Source organism: Chiloscyllium plagiosum, unplaced genomic scaffold (assembly GCF_037043375.1).
Source record: "Chiloscyllium plagiosum isolate Xiang-an unplaced genomic scaffold, Cpla_swu_hap1 HiC_scaffold_3, whole genome shotgun sequence".
Classification (NCBI taxonomy): domain Eukaryota; kingdom Metazoa; phylum Chordata; class Chondrichthyes; order Orectolobiformes; family Hemiscylliidae; genus Chiloscyllium; species Chiloscyllium plagiosum.
In genome coordinates, this window is record NW_028270141.1 from 58709075 (window position 1) to 58732531 (window position 23457).

The window sequence follows — 23457 nt, forward strand, 5'->3', positions numbered from 1 at the left end:
TTAGGGTTTTCCCTAATCCTACCAACTAAGGACCTTTCATGTCCCCTCCTTGCTGCTCTTAGCTCTCTCTTCAGGTCCTTCCTGGCTACCTTATAACTCTCAATCGCCCCAATTGAACCTTCACGCCTCATCTTTACATAGGCCGCCCTCTTCCCTTTAACAAGGGATTCCAATTCCTTATTAAACCACGGCTCCCTCACACGACCCTTTCCTCCCTGCCTGACGGGTACATACTTATCAAGGACACTCAATAGTTGCTCCTTGAACAAGCTCCACATATCAATTACGCCCTTGCCTTGAAGCTTACTTTTCCAAGCCACACATCCCAAGTCATGCCTCACCGCATCATAATTTCCCTGCCCCCAGCTATAACTCTTGCCCTGTAGTGCACACTTATCCCTCTCCATCACTAGAGTAAAAGTCACCGAATTGTGGTCACTGTCCCCAAAGTGCTCACCTACCTCTAATTCTAACACCTGGCCTGGTTCATTACCCAGAACCAAATCCAGTATGGCCTCACCTCTTGTTGGCCTATCTACATATTGTGTCAGGAAACCCTCCTGCACACATTGGACAAACACTGACCCATCTAACGAACTTGAGCTATAGCTTTCCCAATCAATATCAGGAAAGTTAAAGTCCCCCATAACAACCACCCTCTTACTTTCACTCTTCTCTTGAATCATCCTCGCAATCCTTTCTTCTACGTTTCTAGGACTATTAGGAGGCCTGTAAAAAAACTCCTAACAGGGTGAGCTCACCTTTCCTATTCCTAACCTCAGCCCAAACTACCTCAGATGGCGAATCTTCATCCATCGTCCTTTCCACAGCTGTAATACTATCTTTGACAAGCAATGCCACACCACCCCCTCTTTTACCCCCACCTCTGACCCTACTAATATTCTGATTATTTACTGGTTACATATATATCCAGTAGTGTGTTACATGTTTTATGTACACAATTAAAGTTATTCACGTTTTTTATTTTACCTACCAGAAAATAACTTTGGCCTATATACAGCTCAACTTCCAGGGCAAAAATATTGGTCCAATTATGCAATTACTTTATGATTAATTATACTTATAGACTTTTTGTGAGCTTATCCATAGCAATTGATTAGCTGTCAGAAACAGACATCACTCTCTATGGGGAATGTAGGACCAGTCTGAGCAAGGCAAAATACTGAATTAGATTGAAGGATTGTAAATGAGCAGTAAGGGTTAAAAAAATAGGAGCTATAACTTACAATGTTTAATTCAATATACTAATTGTACAGCAATCAAAATATGGAATGAAAAGAGTAATGAAAGGTGAAACTTAGAAAGTTTAATAAAGTATTACAATTTAATTTTCCAACAACAAAAAGTCTGAAGAAATGTGTTTTCACATTTTTAAAAATTGACTAATTTTTGGATCATGTTTAGTTCATATCTTGCAGGCACAAATGGGACTTCATACCCTGTATATTTGAGTGTCACATCTCAGAGTGAAGTTTGTGTAGGAGCAGAGCAAATTATACAATAATTACCTAATTTCTTAACCATTAAGACTACTAAAACCACTTTTCCATCTCGATAACGTCCAGTTTCATCTTGTCTCAGCTTGTCTGCTGCTGAAGTTCTCATTCATGGTTTTGCTATTTGTGAACAGGGCGATTCAAATGCTCTCCTGGCTGGTGTCTCACGTTTTGTAACCTCAGTAAACTTGTAGTCAACCAGAATTCAACTGCCCATAATTAATAGTCAGTCCCATTTGTCTATCATCCCTGTACATTGGCTCCAGATCAAGTAACAGATCTGGGCCTTGCTCCTCCCAGCTCCAGAATCTCCCCCTGCCCGTTAACCCTTCGTGGTCTTTGTGCTTGTCCAATTCAGGTCTCCTGTGGATCCCCAATTTTAACCTCCCCACCATTTGGAGTGAATTGACTTACCTTTGTTGAGTTAAAAGCAGAGAGTGCTGCAGAAACTCAGCAGTCTGGCAACAACTGTGGAGAGAAAAACAGAGTTAATGTTTTGTGTCTGGTATGTCTCCTCCTTGGAACAATTCCAAAGGAGAGTTATATTGGACTCAAAACATTAACTCTCTTTATTTTCTCCATGGATGCTACCAGACCGGCTAAGCTTCTGCAGCACATCCTGTTTTTATTTCAGATTTCCAGCATCTACAATGTTTTGCTTTTATCTGAGTTGAGTTACCTGGCTCCCACGCTCTGGAATTACCTCCCTGCACCAATTTGCGTTACTCTTTTAAGACACTGCTTAAAGCCTATCTGTTTGACCAAACCTCTGATTACCTCATGTAATTTTAAACTCAGTGGTGTACTTTGTTTTATAGTTTGCGTGTGAAGCTTCTTGGGACATTTTTAATGGAGGCAAACTACATTAATATAGTTGGAAGTTTGTGTCCTCTTTTATTAATAAATGATTTTACCCTTTACTTTTTACACTTTACCCTTATTCTAACTGAAAATCTAGACCAATTTAGAGTTAAGGTGCAGTGCCAGTCATGTTTTATTGGCTGTAAGTTGCAAAGATTATTGATGTACTTTCTAAAGTAAATCTTTTTTCGCTGCAAAATCAAATTGACCAGTGCTTTTGAAAGGCCTATTTTCATGTCAGTGGACATGTAAATATCTCTAAATTTTCCAGTGGCTAATGTCATGTGGAAATCTTCAAGAATTGAGCAATTTAAATATTAGTTTGAAAGGAGCACTCCTGAAGCAGAAATGCTGATCAACAAAGTTAGTGAAATATTTTTAATATAAAAGGCATTGAAGTACAATTGCTAAATTCAACCACACCACTTCATACCAGCTTAAGCATATGTTCTGTGCTTATATAAAAACAAAATATTATATCTAAAGGTCTTATTAGTGACAATGTAATTTAAAATATATGGTTGCATTATTTAAATACTAAATGCTATTCTTCGTGGTGTTTGTCAGATTATCCAATATTCTTCATTATGTTAAGTCTTGTTTTTCATTTTTACAGCTTCATCTACTAAAGGGCCAATCATATGCAAGGTAAGTAATTAAACATTTTTCCTAGAAGAAGGATTTAAACTAATCAAACTTTAAACTTTCACAAATCAATCTAGTGTTTTTAAAAATCACAGGACATCATTATTACTTTGCAGGTTCAATGTACTGTAATTCTGGAGATTGGATCAGTCCAGTTTAGTGGTTCTGCACAATGTGGGCAATGTTTCTGCCTTGACTGGATGCCAGTTGGTGAACATGAATATTTGGCAGCAGGTTTTTATGATGGTATGTAACAGTTTGAATTTTGAAATTTAAATTTCTTCCTTTCCTCCAGCAATTAGATCTCTACAGTCTAATCTGACTTGAGGGGGCCTTCAAATAATCTTAAATCAAGCACTAGTAAGTTTCACTGCAGGTACAGTACTTGCATACAATAATAGTGAAAAATGTATTTTAAGCTGTTGCCTATTCAGACCACTATCCATAACTTCAGAATTATATATTATGTCCCATGTCTGATTTAAAAAAAAAAGGAAATCTGTCATCCTTACTTGGGATCCTATATGTGATCAAGACTCTCAACAATGTAGCCTGTTTGTAATGGCCTAGCATAATAGGCCTGTTTGTAATGGCCTAGCATGCCAATCTTTTCGATCAAGATGCTACTGAGAAGTCAAATAAGAATTAGATTAGATTAGATTAGATTACTTCACAGTGTGGAAACAGGCCCTTCGGCCCAACAAGTCCACACCGACCCGCCGAAGCGCAACCCACCCATACCCCTAACCTAACACTACGGACAATTTAGCATGACCAATTCACCTGACCTGCACATCTTTGGACTGTGGGAGGAAACCGGAGCACCCGGAGGAAACTCACGCAGACACGGGGAGAATGTGCAAACTCCACACAGTCAGTCGCCTGAGGCGGGAATTGAACCCGGGTCTCTGGCGCTGTGAGGCAGCAGTGCTAACCACTGTGCCACCGTGCCGCCCACAATAAAACCAGAAGGAGACAAAACAATAAAAGCGCACCTTACACAGTTAATCGTGCAAGTCCCCTTCAGTAATACTGGGAGGCTTGCAAACATGAACTAGTTCGGTAACATCTGACATAATCATAGTAATTGAATCATACCTTACAGTCAATGTCCTAAATGTCTATAAAATCATGCTTTGGTATGTCCTTTCCCTCCAGCAGGACAGACCTGCCCAAGATGGTGGCACAGTGGTTTACAGTTGGGGGAAAGTGGCTTGCAAATCCTCAACATTGATTCTGGATACTGCTAAGTTTCAGTACATTTACATACACTGAAAATGCAGAAAATTGTCTATTATGTCCTGTCCACAAAAAAACTGGATCCACCCAATCTAGGCTTATTCATCATAAGCTGTGGATTAATGCTCATTTTCAATGTCAGGATCATTTGGCTGCAGACTTCATTGCAGCCATGGTCTGAAGGTGAACAAAAAAGTAGCATCCCAAAAGTAAGATGGGAATGTTGACATTTTCATCAAAGCAGCATTTGACCAAGAGTGATATCAAGGAGCCCTAGTAAAATTTAAGTTAGTAAGCATCAGGGAGAAAGCTCTGATTGGAGTCATTCCTAGTATAAAGATAGTTTTATTGGAGACTAACTTAGTGTGGTGCTGGAAAAGCACAACAGGTAAGGCAGCATCCAAGGAGCTGGAAAATCGGTTTCGAGCAAAAGTCCTTTCTTTCATTCCTGATGAAGGGCTTTTGCCTGAAACGTCAATTTTGCTGCTCCTCGAATTCTGCCTGAGCTGCTGTGCTTTTCCAGTACCACTCTAATCTAGACTCTGATTTCCAGCGTCTGCAGTCCTCACTTTTGCATAGTTTTTTTGGAGGCCAGGCATTTCCACCACATGATATAGACGTAGAAGTTCCTCAGGTTACACCCCAGCATTTTTAGTTGTTTCTTCAATTACACAGCTGACCTTGGTGGGGAACTTACAGCAAGGGAGCAGCTAAGTGGTATTTTTAAAGTGTACCCTTTATCGGTTTTTTAAAAAATCTACAATCGTGAGTGGAGTGGATTTTTAAAATTATGTTTTATTGAGATCAGTCTCTTGCTTAAACGTTAAAAATATAAAACATAGGTACTAAGTTATCCTGGAGCAGCAGTCTTAGATCAGTAAGACTGGGCTATTTTCTAGATTGGTAAGATGCTGGTGTGCTTTTCCTGTTAGATGTGGGAGATTATGGAGCTTTCCCATGTTAGTAGTGATTATGTCTTCAGAATGTGTGTTTGTTTGCAAATCCTATTGCATCGCAAGGACAGGTTGGAGCAGCTGTTAGAGGCAATGACAAATTTACAGGAGCTAGTGGGTGTGGTGGGTAGCAGTTGCAGGAAGGTAGAAAACCGCAGATATGGTCAGATAGAAGGGTTATCTCAGAAAAGTAAGAGAAGAAGGCAGGTAAAGCAGAGACTCTTGTGATTATCCCCATCTCAAGCAAGTATGCTGTTTTGGAAAATGTAGGGAATGACGGACTCTAGGGGGACAGCCAGGTTTCTTGTACCGGAACTAGCTCTAATGTAATGAGGGCTATATCAGGTTCCAAACAATCAATTGTCGTAGGGGATTGTCCAGTCAGAGGCACAGACAGACATTTCTGTGGCCGACAACAAGACATCAGAATGATGTGTTGCCTCCCTGGTGCCAGGATCCAAGGATATCTCAGAGTATACAGAATATTCTCAAAGGGAAGAGGGACCAGCAGGAGGTCATTGTACACATTGGAATGGACGACATGGGAAGAGAAAAGGGCGGATTCTGAGGAGAGAATATTGGAAGTTAGGCAGGAATTTTAAAAACAGGTCCCCAACGGTTTACTCCCGGTGCCATGGGCTAGTGAGAGTAGGAATAGAAGGGTAGAGCAGATGAATGTGTGGCTAAGGAGCTGGTGAAGGGGAGAGGGATTCATATTTTGGGATCATTGGAATCTCTTCTGGGATAGAAGTGGCCTGGATAAGAAGGATAGATTGCACCTGAATTGGAAGGAGGCTAATATATTGATAGGGAGATTTCCTAGAGCTGCTCAGGAGGATTTGTGCAGTTGAAAAAAGGAGCAAGTCAGGGCAGGCAGGAACAAAACAGAGATTGAGAAATGACTGATAAATTAAACTGCATTTACTTCAGTGCAAGAGGCCTAACATGTTTGGGGACAGGGCATGTTTGGGGACATGGAACTGGCATACCATAACAATCATGGAGATGTGGCTCAATGATGGACAGGATTGGCAGCTTAATGCTATAGAAAGGATAGAATGGAAAAGGGGAGTGCTGTGGGGTCAGTGACCATAATTCTATTAGTTTTAAAATCGTAATGAAAAGGTATAGACCAGATCTAAAAGTTGAAGTTCTAAATTGGAAGAAGGCCAATTTTAACAGAATTATTAGGCAAGAATTTTCAAAAGTTAATTGGGGGCAGAAATTTGAAGGGAGAGGGACAGCTGGAAAATGGGCAATCTTCAAAAGTCAGATAATGAGAGTCCAGAGACCGTGCGTTCCTACCAGGGTGAAGGGAACGGATGGTAGGTGAAGGGAATGCCAAGTATCTAGAGAAATTGCGGTTTTGGTCAAGAAAAAGGAGGAAGCATATGTCAGGTATTGATATCAGAGATCGAGTGAATCTGGGCATGTATAAAGGCAGTAGAAGTACACTTAAGCTGGAAATCAGAGGGGGTGGTGCAAAAAAGGGGCATGACATAGCTTTGGCAAATAAGGTTATGGAGAATCCAGGGAGATTCTACAAATAAGTACAAAAGAGGAACTAGGGAGACAATAGGGCCCCTTAAAGATCAGTAAGACCACCTGTGGGTGGGAATGGCAGGATATGAGTGAGATTCAGTGCTTATTGTGGAGAATGATATGGAAACATAGAAGGTAGGAGTAGAAGGAGACCATCAGGCCCTTCAAGACTTCTCTGCCATTCATCACGATCCTGGCTGATTGTCAAACTCAATAGTTTAGATCAGAGTGGCGTTGGAAAAGCACAGCAGACAATAGACAATAGGTGCAGGAGTAGGCCATTCTGCCCTTCGAGCCAGCACCGCCATTCATTATGATCATGGCTGATCATCCTCAATCAGTATCCTGTTCCTGCCTTATCCCCATAACCCTTGATTCCTCTATCCTTAAGAGCTTTATCTAACTCCTTTCTTGAAAGTATCCAGAAACTCGGCCTCCACAGACTTCTGGGGCAGAGCATTCCATACACCCGCCACTTTGGGTGAAGAGGTTTCTCCTCAACTCTGTTTTAAGTGGCCTACCCCTTATTTTTAAACTGTGTCCTCTGGTTCGGGACTCACCCATCAGCGGAAACGTGCTTCCTGCCTCCAGAGTGTCCAATCCTTTAATAATACGTCTCAATGAGATCCCCTCTCAGCCTTCAAAACTCAAACGTATACAAGCCCAGTCGCTCCAATCTTTCAACGTAGATAGTCCTGCCATTCCAGGAATTGACCTTGTGAACCTACGCTGCACTCCCTCAATAGCCAGAATATCTTTCCTCAAATTTGGAGACCAAAACTGTGCACAATATTCCAGGTGCGGTCTCACCAGGGCCCTGTGCAGCTGCAGAAGAACCTCTTTGCTTCTATACTCAATTCCTCTTGTTATTAAGGCCAGCATGCTATTAGCTTTCTTCAATGCCTGCTTTACCTGCATGCTTGCTTTCATTGACTGATGTACAAGAATACCTAGATCTCGTACTGCCCCTTTACCTAACTCGACTCCATTTAGGTAGTAATCTGCCTTCCTGTTCTTGCCACCTAAGTGGATAACCACACATTTATCCACATAAAACTGCATCTGCCATGCATCCGTCCACTCATCTAGCCTGTCCAGGTCACCCTGTATTCTCCTAACATCCTCCTCACATTTCACCAGCTTTGTGTCATCAGCAAATTTGCTAATATTACTTTTAATACCATCATCTATATCATTAATGTATATTGTAAAACGCTGCGGTCCCAGCACTGATCCCTGCTGCACACCACTGGTCACTGCCTGCATTCTGAAAGGGAGCACTCTTTGTTTCCTGTCAGCCAACCAATTTTCAATCCATGTCAGTATTTTGCCCCTAATACCATGTGCCCTAACTTTGCTCACTACCCTCCTATGTGGGACTTTATCAAAGGCTTTCTGAAAGTCCAGGTATACTACATCCACTGGATCGCCCTTGTTCATCTTCAGAGTTACATCCTCAAAAAATTCCAGAAGATTAGTCAAGCATGATTTCCCCTTCATAAATCCATGCTGACTCTGATCTATCCTGTTACTGCTATGCAGATGTGTCATAATTTCGTCCTTTATAATGGACTCCAGAAGTTTTACCACCGCTGAGGTCAGACTAACTGGTCTATAATTCTGTTTTCTCTCTCTCTCCCTCCTTTCTTAAAAAGTCGGACAACATTAGCCACCCTCCAATCCACAGGAACTGATCCTGAATCTAAAGAACATTGGAAAATGATCACCAATGCATCCACGATTTCTAGAGCCACCTCCTTCAGTACCCTGGGATGCAGACCATCGGGTCCCGGGGACTTACCAGCCTTCAGACCTAACAGTCTCTCCAACACCATTTCCTGCCTAATCTAACTTCCCTTCAGTTCAGGTCCTTTAGCCACTGTTACCTCTAGGATATTGCTTGTGTCTTCCCCAGTGAACACAGATCTGAAGTACCAATTCAACTCTTCTGTCATTTCTTTGTTCCCCGTATTAAATTCACCCCTTTCTGTCTTCAAGGGCCCAATTTTAGTCTTAACCATTTTTTTACTTTTCACATACCTAAAAAAGCCTTTACTATCCTCCTTTATATTTTTGGCCAGTTTACCTTCATACCTTATTTTTTCTTTGCGTATTTCCTTTTTAGTTATCCTCTGTTGTTCTTTAAAACCTTCCCAGTCCTCCGGTTTCCCACTTATCTTTGCTATGTTATACTTTTTACCTTTTGTCTTATATGGTCCTTAACATTCCTCGTCAGCCACGGCCACCCCTGCCTCCACTTAGGATCTTTCTTCCTTTTTGGAATGAACTGATCCTGCATCTTCTGCATTATACCCAGAAATACCTGCCATTGTTGCTCCACTGCCATCCCTGCTAGGGTATTGCACCATTGAACTTTGGCCAGCTCCTCCCTCATAGCTCCGTAGTTCTCCTTATTCAACTGAAATATTGTCACTTCCAATTCTACCCTCTCCCTTTCAAACTGCAGATTAAGGCTTTATTGTATTGTGGTCACTACCTCCTAATGGCTCCTTTACTTCGAGATCCCTGATCAATCCGGTTCGTTGCACAACACCAGATCCAGAATTGCTTTCTCCCTGGTAGGCTCCAGCACAAGCTGTTCTAAGAATCCATCTCTGAGGCACTCCACAAACTTCCTTTCTTGGGGTCCAGTACCATCCTGATTCTCCCAGTCTACCTGCATGTTGAAATCCCCCATAACAACTGTAATAATATCTTTGCGACAGGCCAATTTCAGCTCCTTATTCAACTTACGCACTACATCCAGGCTACTGGGGGCCTGTAGATAACTCCCATTAGGGTCTTTCTACCCTTAGAATTTCTCAGCTCTATCCATACTGACTCTACATTCCCTGATTCTAGGTCCCCCCTCGCAAGGGACTGAATATCATTCCTTACCAACAGGGCCACCCCACCCCCTCTGCCAGTCAGTCTGTCCTTATGATAGCATGTATAGCCTTGAATGTTCATTTCCCAGGCCCTGTCCACTTGAAGCCGTGTCTCAGTTATCCCCACAACATCGTAACTGCCAGTTTCCAAATGAGCCTCAAGCTCATCCACCCTATTTCTAATGCTTCATGCATTCATATATAATATTTTTAATTTGTTGCTCCCCTCACCCTATCAATCCCTATTTCACTTGACCTTATGGCATGATCCTTTTTTGAGTTTTCTGCTCCATTGATACAGTTGTCTTTCTTGATTTCTCTTGTTCTAATTTTCCCTTTAACTTCCTCCTTAAATTTCCAGTTTGTCCCCTCCCCACGCTATTTAGTTTAAACGCAGCTGTGTTGCAGTGGCAAACCTACCTGCCAGAATGCTGGTCCCCCACCTATTAAGGTGCAACCTGTCCCTCTTGTATAATTTATCCTTACCGCTAAACATAACCCCAGTGATCCAAGAATTTAAATCCTTGCATCCTGCACCAGCTCCCCAGCCACACATTCAAGTCCATTATCTCCCTGTTCCTGTCTTCTCCAGCCCGAGGAACTGGAAGCAAACCGGAGTTAACCACCCTGGATGTCCTGCTTTTCAGCCGTCTTCCGAGTTCTCCGTAGTCCCGCTATAGAATGTCCCTCCTCTTTTTCCCGACGTCATTTGTGTCGACATGCACTGCCACGTCTGGCTTTTCACCTTCGCCCTTGAGGATTTCCTGCACTCTGTCTGCAATGTCCTTAATCCTGGCACCAGGAAGGCAACACACCATCCTCAAATTCCACCTGTTGCCGCAGAAACGCCTTTCAGTCCCTCTCACTATGGAGTCTCCTATTACATGGCTCTGTGTGATGTCTGACTCCTCGGTTCTGCCTCCATGCCAATTTCTGATTCCCCCGGGGTCTCTTGCACTTGTCTCATCGTCTTCTCCCTTCTTTCTGCTGGCATGCTCGGTGTAATAACCTTGACGAAGGTCCTGTCCAGAAAGATCTCGTTCTCTTGGATGAGCCTGCAGGTCAGGCAGCATTCGAGGATCTGAAAAATCGAGGCTTCAGGCAAAAGCCCTTCATCAGGAATAGAGGCAGGAAGCCTCCAGGGTGGAGAGATAAATGGGGAGCGAGCTGCTGGGGAGAAGGTAGCAAAGAGTACAATAGGTGAATGGAGTTGGAGGTGATAGGTCAGAGGGGAGGGTGGAGCAGATAGGTGCGAAGGGAGATTGGCAGGTCATGAGGTCAGTGCTGAGCTGGAAGGTTGGAATTGAGGTAAGGTGAGGGAGGGGAAATGAGGAAACTGGTGAAGTCCACATTGATGCCTTGGGGTTGAAATGTTCCGAGACAGAAGATAAGGCATTCTTCCTCCAGGTGTCGGGTGGTGAGGGAGCGGTGGTGGAGGAGGCCTGGGAATTGGGAATGTGGAATGGCATTTTTGCTTGAGGTAGGGTGGGAAGAGGTATATTCTAGGTAGCTGTGGGAGTCAGTGGGTTTGTAAAAAAAAAAAAATGTCAGTGTCAAGTCAGTCGTCATTAATGGAGATCGAGAGGTCCAGGAAGGGGAGGGGTGAAATGTGTTGGTGAAGTTGATGAACTGCTCAACCTCCTCGCAGGAGCATGACGTGGCGCAAATGCAGTCGAGGAAGAGGTGGGGAATGGTGCCGGTGTAACTATGGAAGATGGCTACGTAGAACAGCTACCTCGATTACACCTCTTCCCTCCCTACAACCTGCAAAGATGCCATCCCGTATTCCCAATTCCTCCGCCTCCGCTGTATCTGCTCCCAGGTGGACCAGTTCCACCACAGAACACACCAGATGGCCTCCTTCTTTAGAGATTGCAATTTCCTTTCTCACGTAGTTGAAGATACCCTCCAATGCATTTCACCCACATCCCGCACCTCCGCCCTCAAACCCCACCCCTCCAACCGTAACAAGGACAGAAACCCCCCCCCCCCCCCCCCGGTCCTCACTTTCCACCCTTTGCATTAACCATATCATCCGCCGACATTTCCACCACCTCCAAACGGACCCCACTACCAGAGATATATTTCCCTCCCCACCCTTTTCAGCTTTCCGCAAAGATCATTCCCTCCATGACTACCTGGTCAGGTCCACGCCCCTCAACAAACCACCCTTCTGTCCTGGCACCCTCCCCTGCCACAGCAGGAATTGTAAAACCTGCACCCACACCACCACCCTCACCACCATCCAAAGCCTCAAAGGAGCCTTCCACATCCATCAAAGTTTCACCTGCACATCCACCAATGTCATTTATTGTATCCATTGCTCCTGATGCGGTCTCCTCTACATTGGGGAGACTGGACGCCTCCTAGCAGAGCGCTTCAGGAAACATCTCTGGGACACCTGCACCAATCAACCCCACCGCCCGTGGCCCAACATTTCAACTCCCCCTTCCACTCTGCCGAGTACATGCAGGTCCTGGGCCGCCTCCACCGCCGCTCCCTCACTACCCAACACCTGGAGGAAGAACACCTCATCTTCTGTCTCGGAACACTTCAACGCCAGGGCATCAATGTGGACTTCACCAGTTTCCTCATTTCCCTTCCCCCCCACCTTACCTCAGTTCCAACCTTCCAGCTCTGCACTGTCCTCATGACTTGTCCTTCCTGCCCATCTCCCTTCCCACCTATCCGATCCACCCTCCCCTCTGACCTATCACCTCCATCCCTATTGTACTCTTTGCTGCCTTCTCCTTGCCCGCCCACCATTTATCTCTCCACCCTGGAGGCTTCCTGCCTCTATTCCTGATGAAGGGCTTTTGCCCGAGGTGTCGATTTTTCTGCTCCTCGAATGCTGCCTGACCTGCTGTGCTTTTCCAGCACCACTCTAATCTAAACTTTGGTTTCCAGCATCTGCAGTCCTCACTTTTGCCCTATCCAACCCAATAGCCTAACCTTGCTTTCTCCCCCTAACCTTTGATCCCATTTGTTCCAAATGCAATATCTAGCCACCTCTTGAATACATTGAATATTTTGGCCTCAACTACTTCCTGTGGTAATGAATTCCACAGGCTCAGCACTCTTTGGGTGAAGAAATGTCTCTCTATTTCCCTCCTACCCGAAATCCTCAGATGGTGACCCCTGATTCTGGACAACCCATCCTCGGGAACATTCTCCCTGCATCTACCCTACCTAGTCCTGTTTGATTTTTATAAGTCTCTATTAGAGCCCCCCTCATTCATCTGAACGCCAGTGAAAGACTGAGGCACTTTGTATGAGGAAAGACTGAGGCACTTGGGGCTGTTTTCACTAGAGAAAAGAAGGTTTAGGGGTGACTTGATTGAGGTGTACAAGATGATTAGGGGGTTAGATAGGGTCGACAGTATGAACCTTTTCCCGCGTATTGAGTCGGGTATTACAAGGGGGCATAGCTTTAAATTAAGGGGGGGTAGATATAGGACTGATGTTAGGGGTAGGTTCTTCACTCAGCGAGTCGTTAGTTCATGGAATGCCCTGCCAGTAACAGTGGTGGACTCTCCCTCTTTATGGGCATTTAAGAGGGCATTGGATAGGTATATGGAGGATAGTGGGTTAGTGTAGTTTAGGTGGGCTTGGATCGGCGCAACATCGAGGGCCCAAGGGCCTGTACTGCGCTGTATTCTTCTATGTTCTATGTTCTATGTTCTAAAACGATCCTAATCTGATCAAACTCACTCCCTTGAGAGCAAGAGCATCTTTCCTCAGAAAAAGAGACCAAAATTACACACACTATTCTTGGTCTGGCATCACTAAGGCCCTGTATAACAGCATCAACACATCTCTGTCCTTGTACTTAAAACCTCTCACAATGAAGAAACTTTGGGAAATAAATAGTAACATCTTGAAAAATGCCCATATTACATTGAGGATGGCACGGTGGCTCAGTGGTTAACACTGCTGCCTCACAGCGCCAAAGACCCGGTTTTGATTCCAGCCTTGGGCGACTGTTTGTGTGGAGTTTGCACATTCTCCCCATGTCTGCATGGGTTTCCTCCAGGTGCTCCAATTTCCTATGATACAGAGGAGTGGTGCAGGAAGTCTTAAAACGCATAAAGGTGGATGAATTCCCAGGACCCGATCAGATGTACCCTAGGAAGCTAAGGAAGTGATTGCAGAGTTCCTTGCTGAGATATTTGAATCATGGATACCCACAGGTGAGGTGTCAAAGACTGGTGATTGACTAGCGTGGTGCCACTATTTAAGAAAGGTGGTAAGGAAAAGTAGGGAGCTATAAACCGGAGAACCTGACTTCAGTGGTGGGCAGATTGTTGCAGGGGATTCTGAGGGACAGGATTTACATGTATTTGAAAAGGCAAGAACTGATTAGGGATATTCAACATGGCTTTATGCATGGAAAATCATATCTCAGTAATTTGATTTTTTTTTTAATAAGTAACAAAGAGAATAATGTAGACAGAGCGATGGACGTGATCTGTGTGAACTTCAGTAAGGCGTTTGACAAGGTTCCTCATGGTAGACTGGTTAGCAAGGTTAGATCACATGGAGAACTAAACATTTGGATCCAGAAGTGACTTGAAGGTAGAAGGCAGAGGGTGATAGTGGAGGGTTGCTTTTCAGACTGGAGGCTTGTGTCGCAAGGATCCGTGCTGGGACCCCTGCTTTTTGTCATTTATACAAATGATTTGGATATGAGTATGTTTGCAGGTGACACTAAAATTAGAGGTGTAGTGGACAGCAAAGAAGGTTACCTCCGAGTACAACAAGACCTTGATCAGATGGGCCAAGGAATGGCAGATGGAGTTTAATTTAGATGAATGTGAGGTGCTGCATTTTGGAAAGTCAAATCAGGGGAGGACTTATACACTTAATGGTAAGGTGTGGGGAGTGTTGCCAATCAAAGAGACCTTGGAGTGCAGGTTCATAGTTCCTTGAAAGTGGAATCCCAGGTGGATGCAATAGTAAAGAAGGCATTTGGTATGCTTTCCTTTATTGATCAGAGCATTGAGCAAGGAGTTGGGAGGTCATGTTGTGACTGTACAGGACATTGCTTAGGCCACTTTTGGAATACTGCATTCAATTCTGGCCTTTCTGCTTTCGGAAGGATGTTGTGAAATTTGAAAGGGTTCAGAAAAGATTTAAAAGGGTGTGTCCAGGGTTGAGGGTTTGAGCTGTTGGGAGAGGCTGAATATGCTGGGGCTATTATCCCTGGAGCGTCAGAGGGCAAACTTAGAGGTTTATAAAATCATGAGGGGAATGGATAGCAAGTGTAGCAAAGGTCTTTTCACCAGGGTGGGGGAATCTAAAAATAGAGGGCCTAGATTTAAGGTGCAAGGGGAAAGATTTAAAAGGAACCTAAGGGGCAACCTTTCACATAGAGACTGGTGGTGTGTAGAACGAGCTGCCAAAGGTGGAGGAGGATGATGATACAATTGCAACTTTTACAAGGCATCTGGATGGGTATATGAATAGAAAGGGTTTAGGGGGGTATGAATCAAATGTTGGCAAATGGGACTAGATTAATTTAGGTGGGCATGGACCAGTTGGACCAAAGGGTCTGTTTCTGTGCTGTACAGATCTATAACTCTATAACCTCGCCGATGTAGCATTCAATACCATTTGCAGTTCTTCACATTCTGAAGCAGTTGATGCTCACATAGGCTGAGTGGACAAGCAACATGCACATCACACAAGATCCAGGCAGAAGCCATTACCAACCAGAGAGAATCATTTTGAATGTAGGTTTGCTCGCTGAGCTGAAAGGTTCATTTCCAAGAGAGAATCCTCCCATCAATTCTTAACATTCAACAGTGTTGCCATCATTGAATCACCCTTCCTCAACATCCTAGCAATTATCACTAACCAGATACTTAACTAGAATAGTCACATAAATACTTTTGACTCTTAAGAGCAGATCAGAGGCTGAGAATTCTGTAGTAAGTAACTTTCCCCCTAATTTCACACAATCTGTCCACCATATTCAAGACCCAAGTCAGGATTCTGGTGGAAGACTCAGCATTTGCTAGGATGACTGCAGCTCCAGGCAAACTCAGAAAATCTCATCACTACCTGGGGACAAATTAGACACTTTGATCGGCACTCTGCTCCACTTTAAAAATTCACTCTATGCACAATGGACTTGAGTTGGGAGCAGTACGTATCATTTACAGAATGAACTTCAGCAACTCCTTATTCAACAGCAAGGCTAGGTTGATAGCACCTTCTAGACACATGACTTCTTATCGCTTGAGGGGGAAGCCAATGGATATAGTTTACTTGTACTTCAAGAAAGTGTTCAAAAATGTTATACATTATAGATTAGCATGTAAAACTGAAGTACATGGAATTGGGCATAGTATACTGACATAGCTAGATAACTGTCTGGCATATAGGAGTAGGAAAAAGTAGGAATAAATAGATTATTTTCTGAGTGGCAGCTAGTGAGCAGTTGGGGTATGGCAAGCGTCGGTGCTTGGACCAAAAACTATTCACAGTATACTAATTATTAGTTGAGAGAACTAAATATAATATCTCCCAAGTTTGTAAATGACACAAAGTTGTGTGAGAAAGTGAATTGTGAAGAGGATGTAGAGGTGCTTACGTGCGATATGAACATGTTGAGTGGTTAGGCAGATGTATAGCATGAAGTACTTTGGTAGCATAAACAGGAAGGTAGATTATTATCTGATAGGTAGGGAAAGGTGGAGCTGCAAAAAGTGTCCTTGTACACCAATTGCTGAGGGTAAGCAGACAGTGAAAAAGGCAAATGGCATTTTGGCCATCATAGCATGAGGATTTAGGTACAGGAGTAAAGATGTCTTGCTGCAATTGTACAGCACCTTGCTGAGACCACATCTGGAATGTTGTGTGCACTTTTGGTCACCTTATCTGAGGAAGGATGTCTTGACAATGAAGAGAGTGCAGCATATGTTTACCAGATTAGTCCAAGATGGCTGAACTAACATATGAAGAGCGAGAGAGAGAGACTGCCGTGGGCTGGGATTATATATAGGGCAGGATCACATATAAAGATTGGATCACAAACCATAGGAAGCATCGTCCTGATGACCAGGGAGTCCAGATCAAGTGGTCACAGTCTAAGGAGTAGGGATAGGCCTTTTAGGACTGAGATGAGAAATTTCATCACCTGAGAGTATTGAGCCTGAGGCCAAAACATTGAATGTTTCAAAGGAGAAGCTAGTTCTTCGGGCTTACAGAATCAAAGATATGGAGAAAAAGAATTACAAACAGAGTGCTGAGTTGGATGCTGAGTTGGATTGTATTGAATGGCAGAGCAAGTTGTAAGACCTTCTCCTGTTCCTAAAAGAATAGGAGAGGCAGATTCAGCTCCGAGTTTCAACAACAGCCCCCACCCCCACCCCGAAGGCATACCAACCTGATAACGGTGGCACAGTGGTTAGCACTGCTGCCTCACAGCGCCAGAGACCCGGGTTCAATTCCCGCCTCAGGCGACTGACTGTGTGGAGTTTGCACGTTCTCCCCGTGTCTGCGTGGGTTTCCTCCGGGTGCTCCGGTTTCCTCCCACAGTCCAAAGATGTGCAAGTCAGGTGAATTGGCCATGCTAAATTGCCCGTAGTGTTAGGTAAGGGGTAAATGTAGGGGTATGGGTGGGTTGCGCTTCGGCGGGGCGGTGTGGACTTGTTGGGCCGAAGGGCCTGTTTCCACACTGTAAGTAATCTAATCTAATCTAATCTAAACTACATTGTTGATTCTTCCCCATTGCCAGTTAAAACCCTTGCCTTATCTATCACTTGAACATAAGAAGTTCAATGAAAGTAGCTCATCTCTACCTTCTTAGGTTCAGTTATGGATGAGTAATAAATGCTGGCAATGCTCACCATGAATGTATACAAAAATAAATCCAACTGCTATCTACCTATTTGTGTCATGGGAAGTAATTACATTAGTTTAATTCTATATTTTTCATATTTGTGGAGATAATGGCACCACGTGATAAAAATTATTTAAATAGTATCTTGTTGATTATAGCTGTTCCAAACCTGAAGCAGAATGATCTCATCACTTCTCATAGTCTACTTGAACTGTAACTATAATAGAAAAGGTACTGTTGAAAATAAATATCTTATTATTTGGGCAGCACGGTGGCTCACTGGTTAGCACTGCTGCCTCACAGCGCCAGGGACCGGGTTCGATTCTAGCCTCGTGCGACTGCGTGGAGTTTGCACATTCTCCCCATATCTGCATTGGCACACTCCGGGTACTCTAGTTTCCTCCCACAATCCAAAGGTGAATTGGCATAAATTGCATATAGTGTTTAATGATGTGTAGGTTAGGTGTATTAGTCAGGGATATATGTAGAGTAATAGGGTAGTTAAATGGGTTTGGGTGGGATAATCTTCGGTGGGTTGGTGTGGCCTTGTTAGGCCGAACTTTAGGAATTCTATGGATTCTATTCATCTTTAAATGACGAGTGTTATCACAAAAAGTAAATACTTTGTAAAGACCCGTTGTTGTAGTTGTCAGTCCAGTTCACTTTCAAGAAATAAGAATTATTATCTGTTAGCTTTATTAATATGCCATCTTAAGCATTTTATTCTCAACTATAGTTACAAAAACCTAAAATGAGTTTTTATAGCCATAAACCTAAGCAAGAGCAATGTTTACTGTTTAGAACAATAGTCCAAAAAAGTTAATTGTCCTTTCCCTGCAATACTTTCCCATCAAGAATGATGTTCATTAACCTGACATAACCTGAAAGGGAAACATGTATAAAGATGATCATTGGGTGAGCATGTTTTTATTATGAAATTTGATTATGAAATGAGAGCGGGACAAAACTGGCAGTTTAATATTCCAAGATTTAGATGTTTCAAGAAAGATATAGAGGAATGTAAAAGAGGTGGGGAGTTGCATTACTGATTAGGGAGAGAATCTGTACTGAGGGAGGATACCTTGGAGGGCTTATCCAATGAGGTCATATGGAGAGCGCTCAGGAACAGGAAGGGAGCAGTCACTTTGATAGGATTGTACAACAGGTATCCCAACACCCAGCAGGTGATAGAGGAACAGGTATAGAGTCATAGAGATGTACAGCACGGTAACAGACCCCTCAGTCCAACTCGTCCATGCGGACAGGAGATTCTAAATTAATCTAGTCTCATTTGCCAGCATTTGGCACATGTCCCTCTAAACCCTTCCAGATGCCTTTTAAATGTTGGAATTGCACCAGCTCCTCCACTCCCTTTGGCAACTCATTCCATGCATGCACCACTCTCTGCTTGAAAAACATTGTCCCTTAGGTCCCTTTTAAGTCTTTCCCCTCGCACCTTAAACCGATGTTGTCTAGTTTTGGACTCCCTACCCTCAGGGAAAGATCTTAACTATGCACCCTATCCATGACCCTAATGATTTTATAAACTCCTATAAGGATAGCCCTTAGTCTCTGATGTTCCATGGCAAATAGCCCCAGCCTATACAGCCTCTCCCAATAGCTCAAACCCTCCAACCCTAGCAACATCCTTGTCAATCTTTTCTGAACTTTTTCAAGTTTAATGTCTTTCTTATAGTGGGGAGACCAGAATTGAATGCAGTATTCCAAAAGTGGCTTAACCAATGTCCTGTTCAGCCACAATGTAATTATGGATAAGGATAGGTGTAGTCCTCAGGTGAAATTATGAAATTGGAGAAAGGCTAACTACCAGAATATTAGGCAGGAACTGGGAGTATAGATTGGGGGCAGCTGTTTGAGGGTAGCGTCACATCTGACATGTGGGAATCTTTTAAAGTTGACTGAGAGTTCAAGACCAGCATGTACTTGTGAAAATGAACGATAAGAGTGGCAAGATTCAGGAATCTTGGGCGACCAGACAAATTGAGAGTTTAGTCAAAAAGAAGCATATGTAAGGTTTAGGAAATGGAAAACACTGAGTCCTCAAAGATTAAGAAGTTAGCAGAAAATCTCAAACAAGGTAAGAAGTTAGAGGCCATGAAATGTATTTGGCAAACAGGATAAAGGAAAATTCCAAGGTGGTTTATGCATACATAAGGAGCAAGTGGGTAGCTAGATAAAGAGTAGGTCCACTCAAGGACAAAGGAGGGAATTCTTGTGAGGAACTGGAGGAAGTGAGTGAGTTCATTAATGAATGCTTTGTATTAGTATTCACAAAGGAGGAGGACATGGTGGATGGTGAGTCTCTGGAGGGATATGTTGATATTCTGTGGTGTGTCAGTATAAAAAAGGCACTGGTGTTGGGCGTTTGAAAAGCATTAAGGCGGACAAGTCCCCAGGAGGGCTGAGGAAATTGCTGGGACCTTCTCCAAAATCTTTGTATCCTCTGTAGTCAGAGGTACCAAAGATTGGAGAATAGACTGGACATTGTTCCTTTGTTTAAGAAAAGTAACTGGGATAATCTGGGAAATTACAAGCTGGTGAGCTTTACGTCAATGGTAAGAAAATTATTAGAGAAAATTCCAAGGATTTGAGGAACTGACAAAGGTGCTTCATGAGGGCAAGGCAGTAGATGTTGTCTATAGGGTCTTTAGGAAAGTCTTTAACAAAATCCCTCCTAGCAGGCTAATAAGAAAGGTGAAGTCAGAGGATCTGTGTTGAACTAGTAAGATGGATACAGAACTGGCTCAGCTGTAGAAGACAAAGTAGTGATGGAAGAGTATTTTTCAGATGGGGGAGATCAATGAACTGTTCTGCAGGGGTCATCGCTTGGGACCTTTGTTGTTTGTAATATATATAAATGATTTGGAGCAGTATGGACATGGCCCAATTAGTAAGTTTGTAGTGGGCAAAAAGATTGGGGAGCTGCAGATAGTGAGGAGGATTACCAGATGATATAGCAGGATATGGATAGGCTAAAGAGTTGAAAGGAGGAATGGAAGATGGGATTTCTTCCGGACAAATGCAAGGTGATGCATTTTGGGAGATTTAATGCAGCAGGGAAGTATACAGTAAATGGCAGAATTTTTAGTAGTATCAATGTATGTTTAGGCATAATGAAAGTCACAACACAAGTTGATAAGATGGTCACAAAGACATGTTCACCTTCATCGATTGGTGCATAGAATATAAAAACAAGTCATACTGGAACTGTATAGAACTTTAGTTCGGCCACATTTGCAACATTGTGTACAATTCTGGTTGCCACACTGCCAGAAGGCTGTGGAAGCTTTGGAGAGGGTACAGAAACAGTTTACCAGGGTTTTATGGAAATAGAAAAAGTTGAAAAAGCACAGCAGGTCTGACAGCATCTGTGAAGAGAAATCCGAATTAATGTTTTGGGTCCAGTGACCCTTCCTCAGAAATCCTCAGTTCTGGATCCAAAACGTTGATCTTTCTCCACAGATGCTGCCAAACCTGCTGAGCTTTTCCTGGAAGTTCTGCTTTTGTTTCTGATTTTCAGCATCTGCAGTTCTTAATGATTTTTACTGCAATGTTGCCTGGTTGGGTGGTATTAGCTATAACGGGAGATTAGACAAACTTGGTTTGTTTTCACTTGAATGTCAAAAGATGAGGGGCGATCTGTTAGAAGTTTACAAAATGATAAGAGGCATCAGTAGAATGGATAGTCAGAGACTTTTTTACCATGTAGAAATGTCAATTACTAGGAAATGTAGAACTAAAGTCAAAGGAGGTAAGTTTAAAGGTCATAGGAGAGGCAGATTTTTTACACAGAGGATTAGTGCCAGAAGAGATGGTGGAGGTGGATGCAGTAGCAACGTTTAAGTGGTATTTTGGCTGATGAATGAATTATAGAATCATAGAATCCCTACAGTGCAGTTGTAGGTCATTTGGTCCATTGAGTCTGTATTGACCATCTGAAGAGCATCCCACTTAGACCCACCCCACACCCCTGCATTTACCATGGCTAATCCACCTCGCCTCCACATCCCTGACATACTCAGTAGATCAACCCCCTACACTGTCCTTGTAATCTTTATTTTCTACAGCTAATCCACATCCTTGGACACTATGGGCAACTGAGCATGGCCAATCCACCTAACCTGTACATCTTTGGAATGTGGGGGGGGAAACCCACACAGACACTGGGAGAATGTGCAAATTCCACACAGACAGTTGCCCGAGGCTGGAATCGAACCTGCATCCCTAGCATTGTAAGGCAGCAGTGATAGCCACCGTCCCACCCTGATGGTTAACAAAATCTCTCTTTTTGCTTTTTAAGTTTAGTACTACAAGATATCTTCTATTTTTCTTTCTAGATAATTTTAAAATTAATAGTGCAAAATCTTTCTTCCAATTGTAATTTTCCCCAGTTGCATTCCAGCAGGAAAAAAATATTGCTTATCGTGTTACAGCAAAAATGTTTCTCCAAGGTGCTGTAACCATAGCAGGTCCCCTACACACACAGGTTTTAGTCTGTGAGGAACATTTTTAAATGGTAGCAATTCAGAAACGAGTGGCCTTTCATGTACTAATTTGAGTAAAGTCCCAGAAAAATTTCTGCACAAACATTCAACTTCATCTGTTTTCCTATTCCCTAATTATGTTTCAATTGTTTCATGTGCTACATACATTAATGCAATTTTATAATTTATGGAGTGTTTACTTCACATCAGGAAACAAGGTCAGCACCAGAGACAGTAATCTCATTGCGAATGGGATCGTGTAATGCACTTACTTCATTGTCCAAATTCTTTCCCTTAATGCAGTGTGTTGTTGTTTTGTTGGTCCTTTTCTTACAATGATCTAATCATAATATGCTTTGTGAATTATTACAAGCCCAAAACTGAGACTATCAATAGCCAAAACACTTAACATCAACTAAAACTGTTGGAAGTAATATTTTAGTATTTTCACTTCTAACGATTTAGAAGAATGTGTATCACAAATTTTTAAAATTGCTTTCTTAAATTAGGTACAGTTGCTCTTTGGAACTTGAATACAACATCATTATTGTTAAGAGTCCAGCAAGGAGATGGAACTTTGAGGGTCTATCCTTTCCACTCCTTTGTTGCACATGACCATGCTGTCAAAGCCATTGCTTGGAGTAAAGCTCACAGGTAAGAAAACAAGAATGTGAGAAATCAGCTTTAATCTTTTGAAATGGAAATTATCTCTTTTCCCCCTCCTTTAGCCAGAAGTATCTAGGGATAGCAGGTATGTACAGTTAGTTTGCAGATCTGTCATGGTCTTATTGAATAGCGGAACAAATTTGAGGCGTTTAATGGCCTACTCTTGTTCCTATGCAATCCAAGTATTTTCTTGTGGTCCTGTGGGCCATGTAAAACTGTTCTTAAGCAAAGGTAAGGGCAGACATTGAAGTTTTATGCAGCCTTTGTGTCTTATGTCTGTTTCTTCACCTAATGGAAGCATGCTACTCTGCATTGTGGAGGAACAGTGTTCAAGTGCAGAGATCCATCAGATTTGCCACCCAAGTGGATAGGGTTGTTAAGAAAGTGTTTTGGCTTTCATTAACAGGGAGATTGAATTTAAGAGACACGAGATTTTGCTGCAGCTCTACAAAACCCTAGTAAGACCACACTTGGAACATTGTGTCCAGTTCTGGTGGCCCTATTATAGCAAAATTAGGAAGGTTTTGGAGAGGGTGCAAAGGAAGTATACCAGTATGCTTCCTGGACTGGGGGGGCTTGTCTTATCAGAGAGTTTGACCAAACTCAGATTTTTCTCTGGAGTGAAGGAGGAAGAGAGGTGACCTGATTGAGGTGTACACAGTAATAAGAAGCATGGATAGAGTCGCTAGCCAGAGACATTTCCCCAGGGCGGGATTGACTGCCACAAGGGATCATAGTTTTAAGGTGTTAGGAGGAAGGTGTAGAGGAGACATCAGAGGTAGGTTCTTTACAGAG

At 42.9% G+C, this 23457-nt stretch overlaps 1 protein-coding gene across 1 annotated transcript in view; it reads left to right on the forward strand.

Annotated features, from left to right (window-relative positions):
• gtf3c2 (general transcription factor IIIC, polypeptide 2, beta) overlaps positions 1-23457 on the forward strand; it is a 141425-nt gene that overhangs the window by 92282 nt on the left and 25686 nt on the right. Inside the window, exons 10-12 of the mRNA XM_043682113.2 lie at positions 2995-3026; positions 3140-3269; positions 22506-22650. Coding sequence (XP_043538048.1) covers positions 2995-3026; positions 3140-3269; positions 22506-22650 — 307 coding nt within the window. The remainder of the gene's footprint in view (positions 1-2994; positions 3027-3139; positions 3270-22505; positions 22651-23457) is intronic.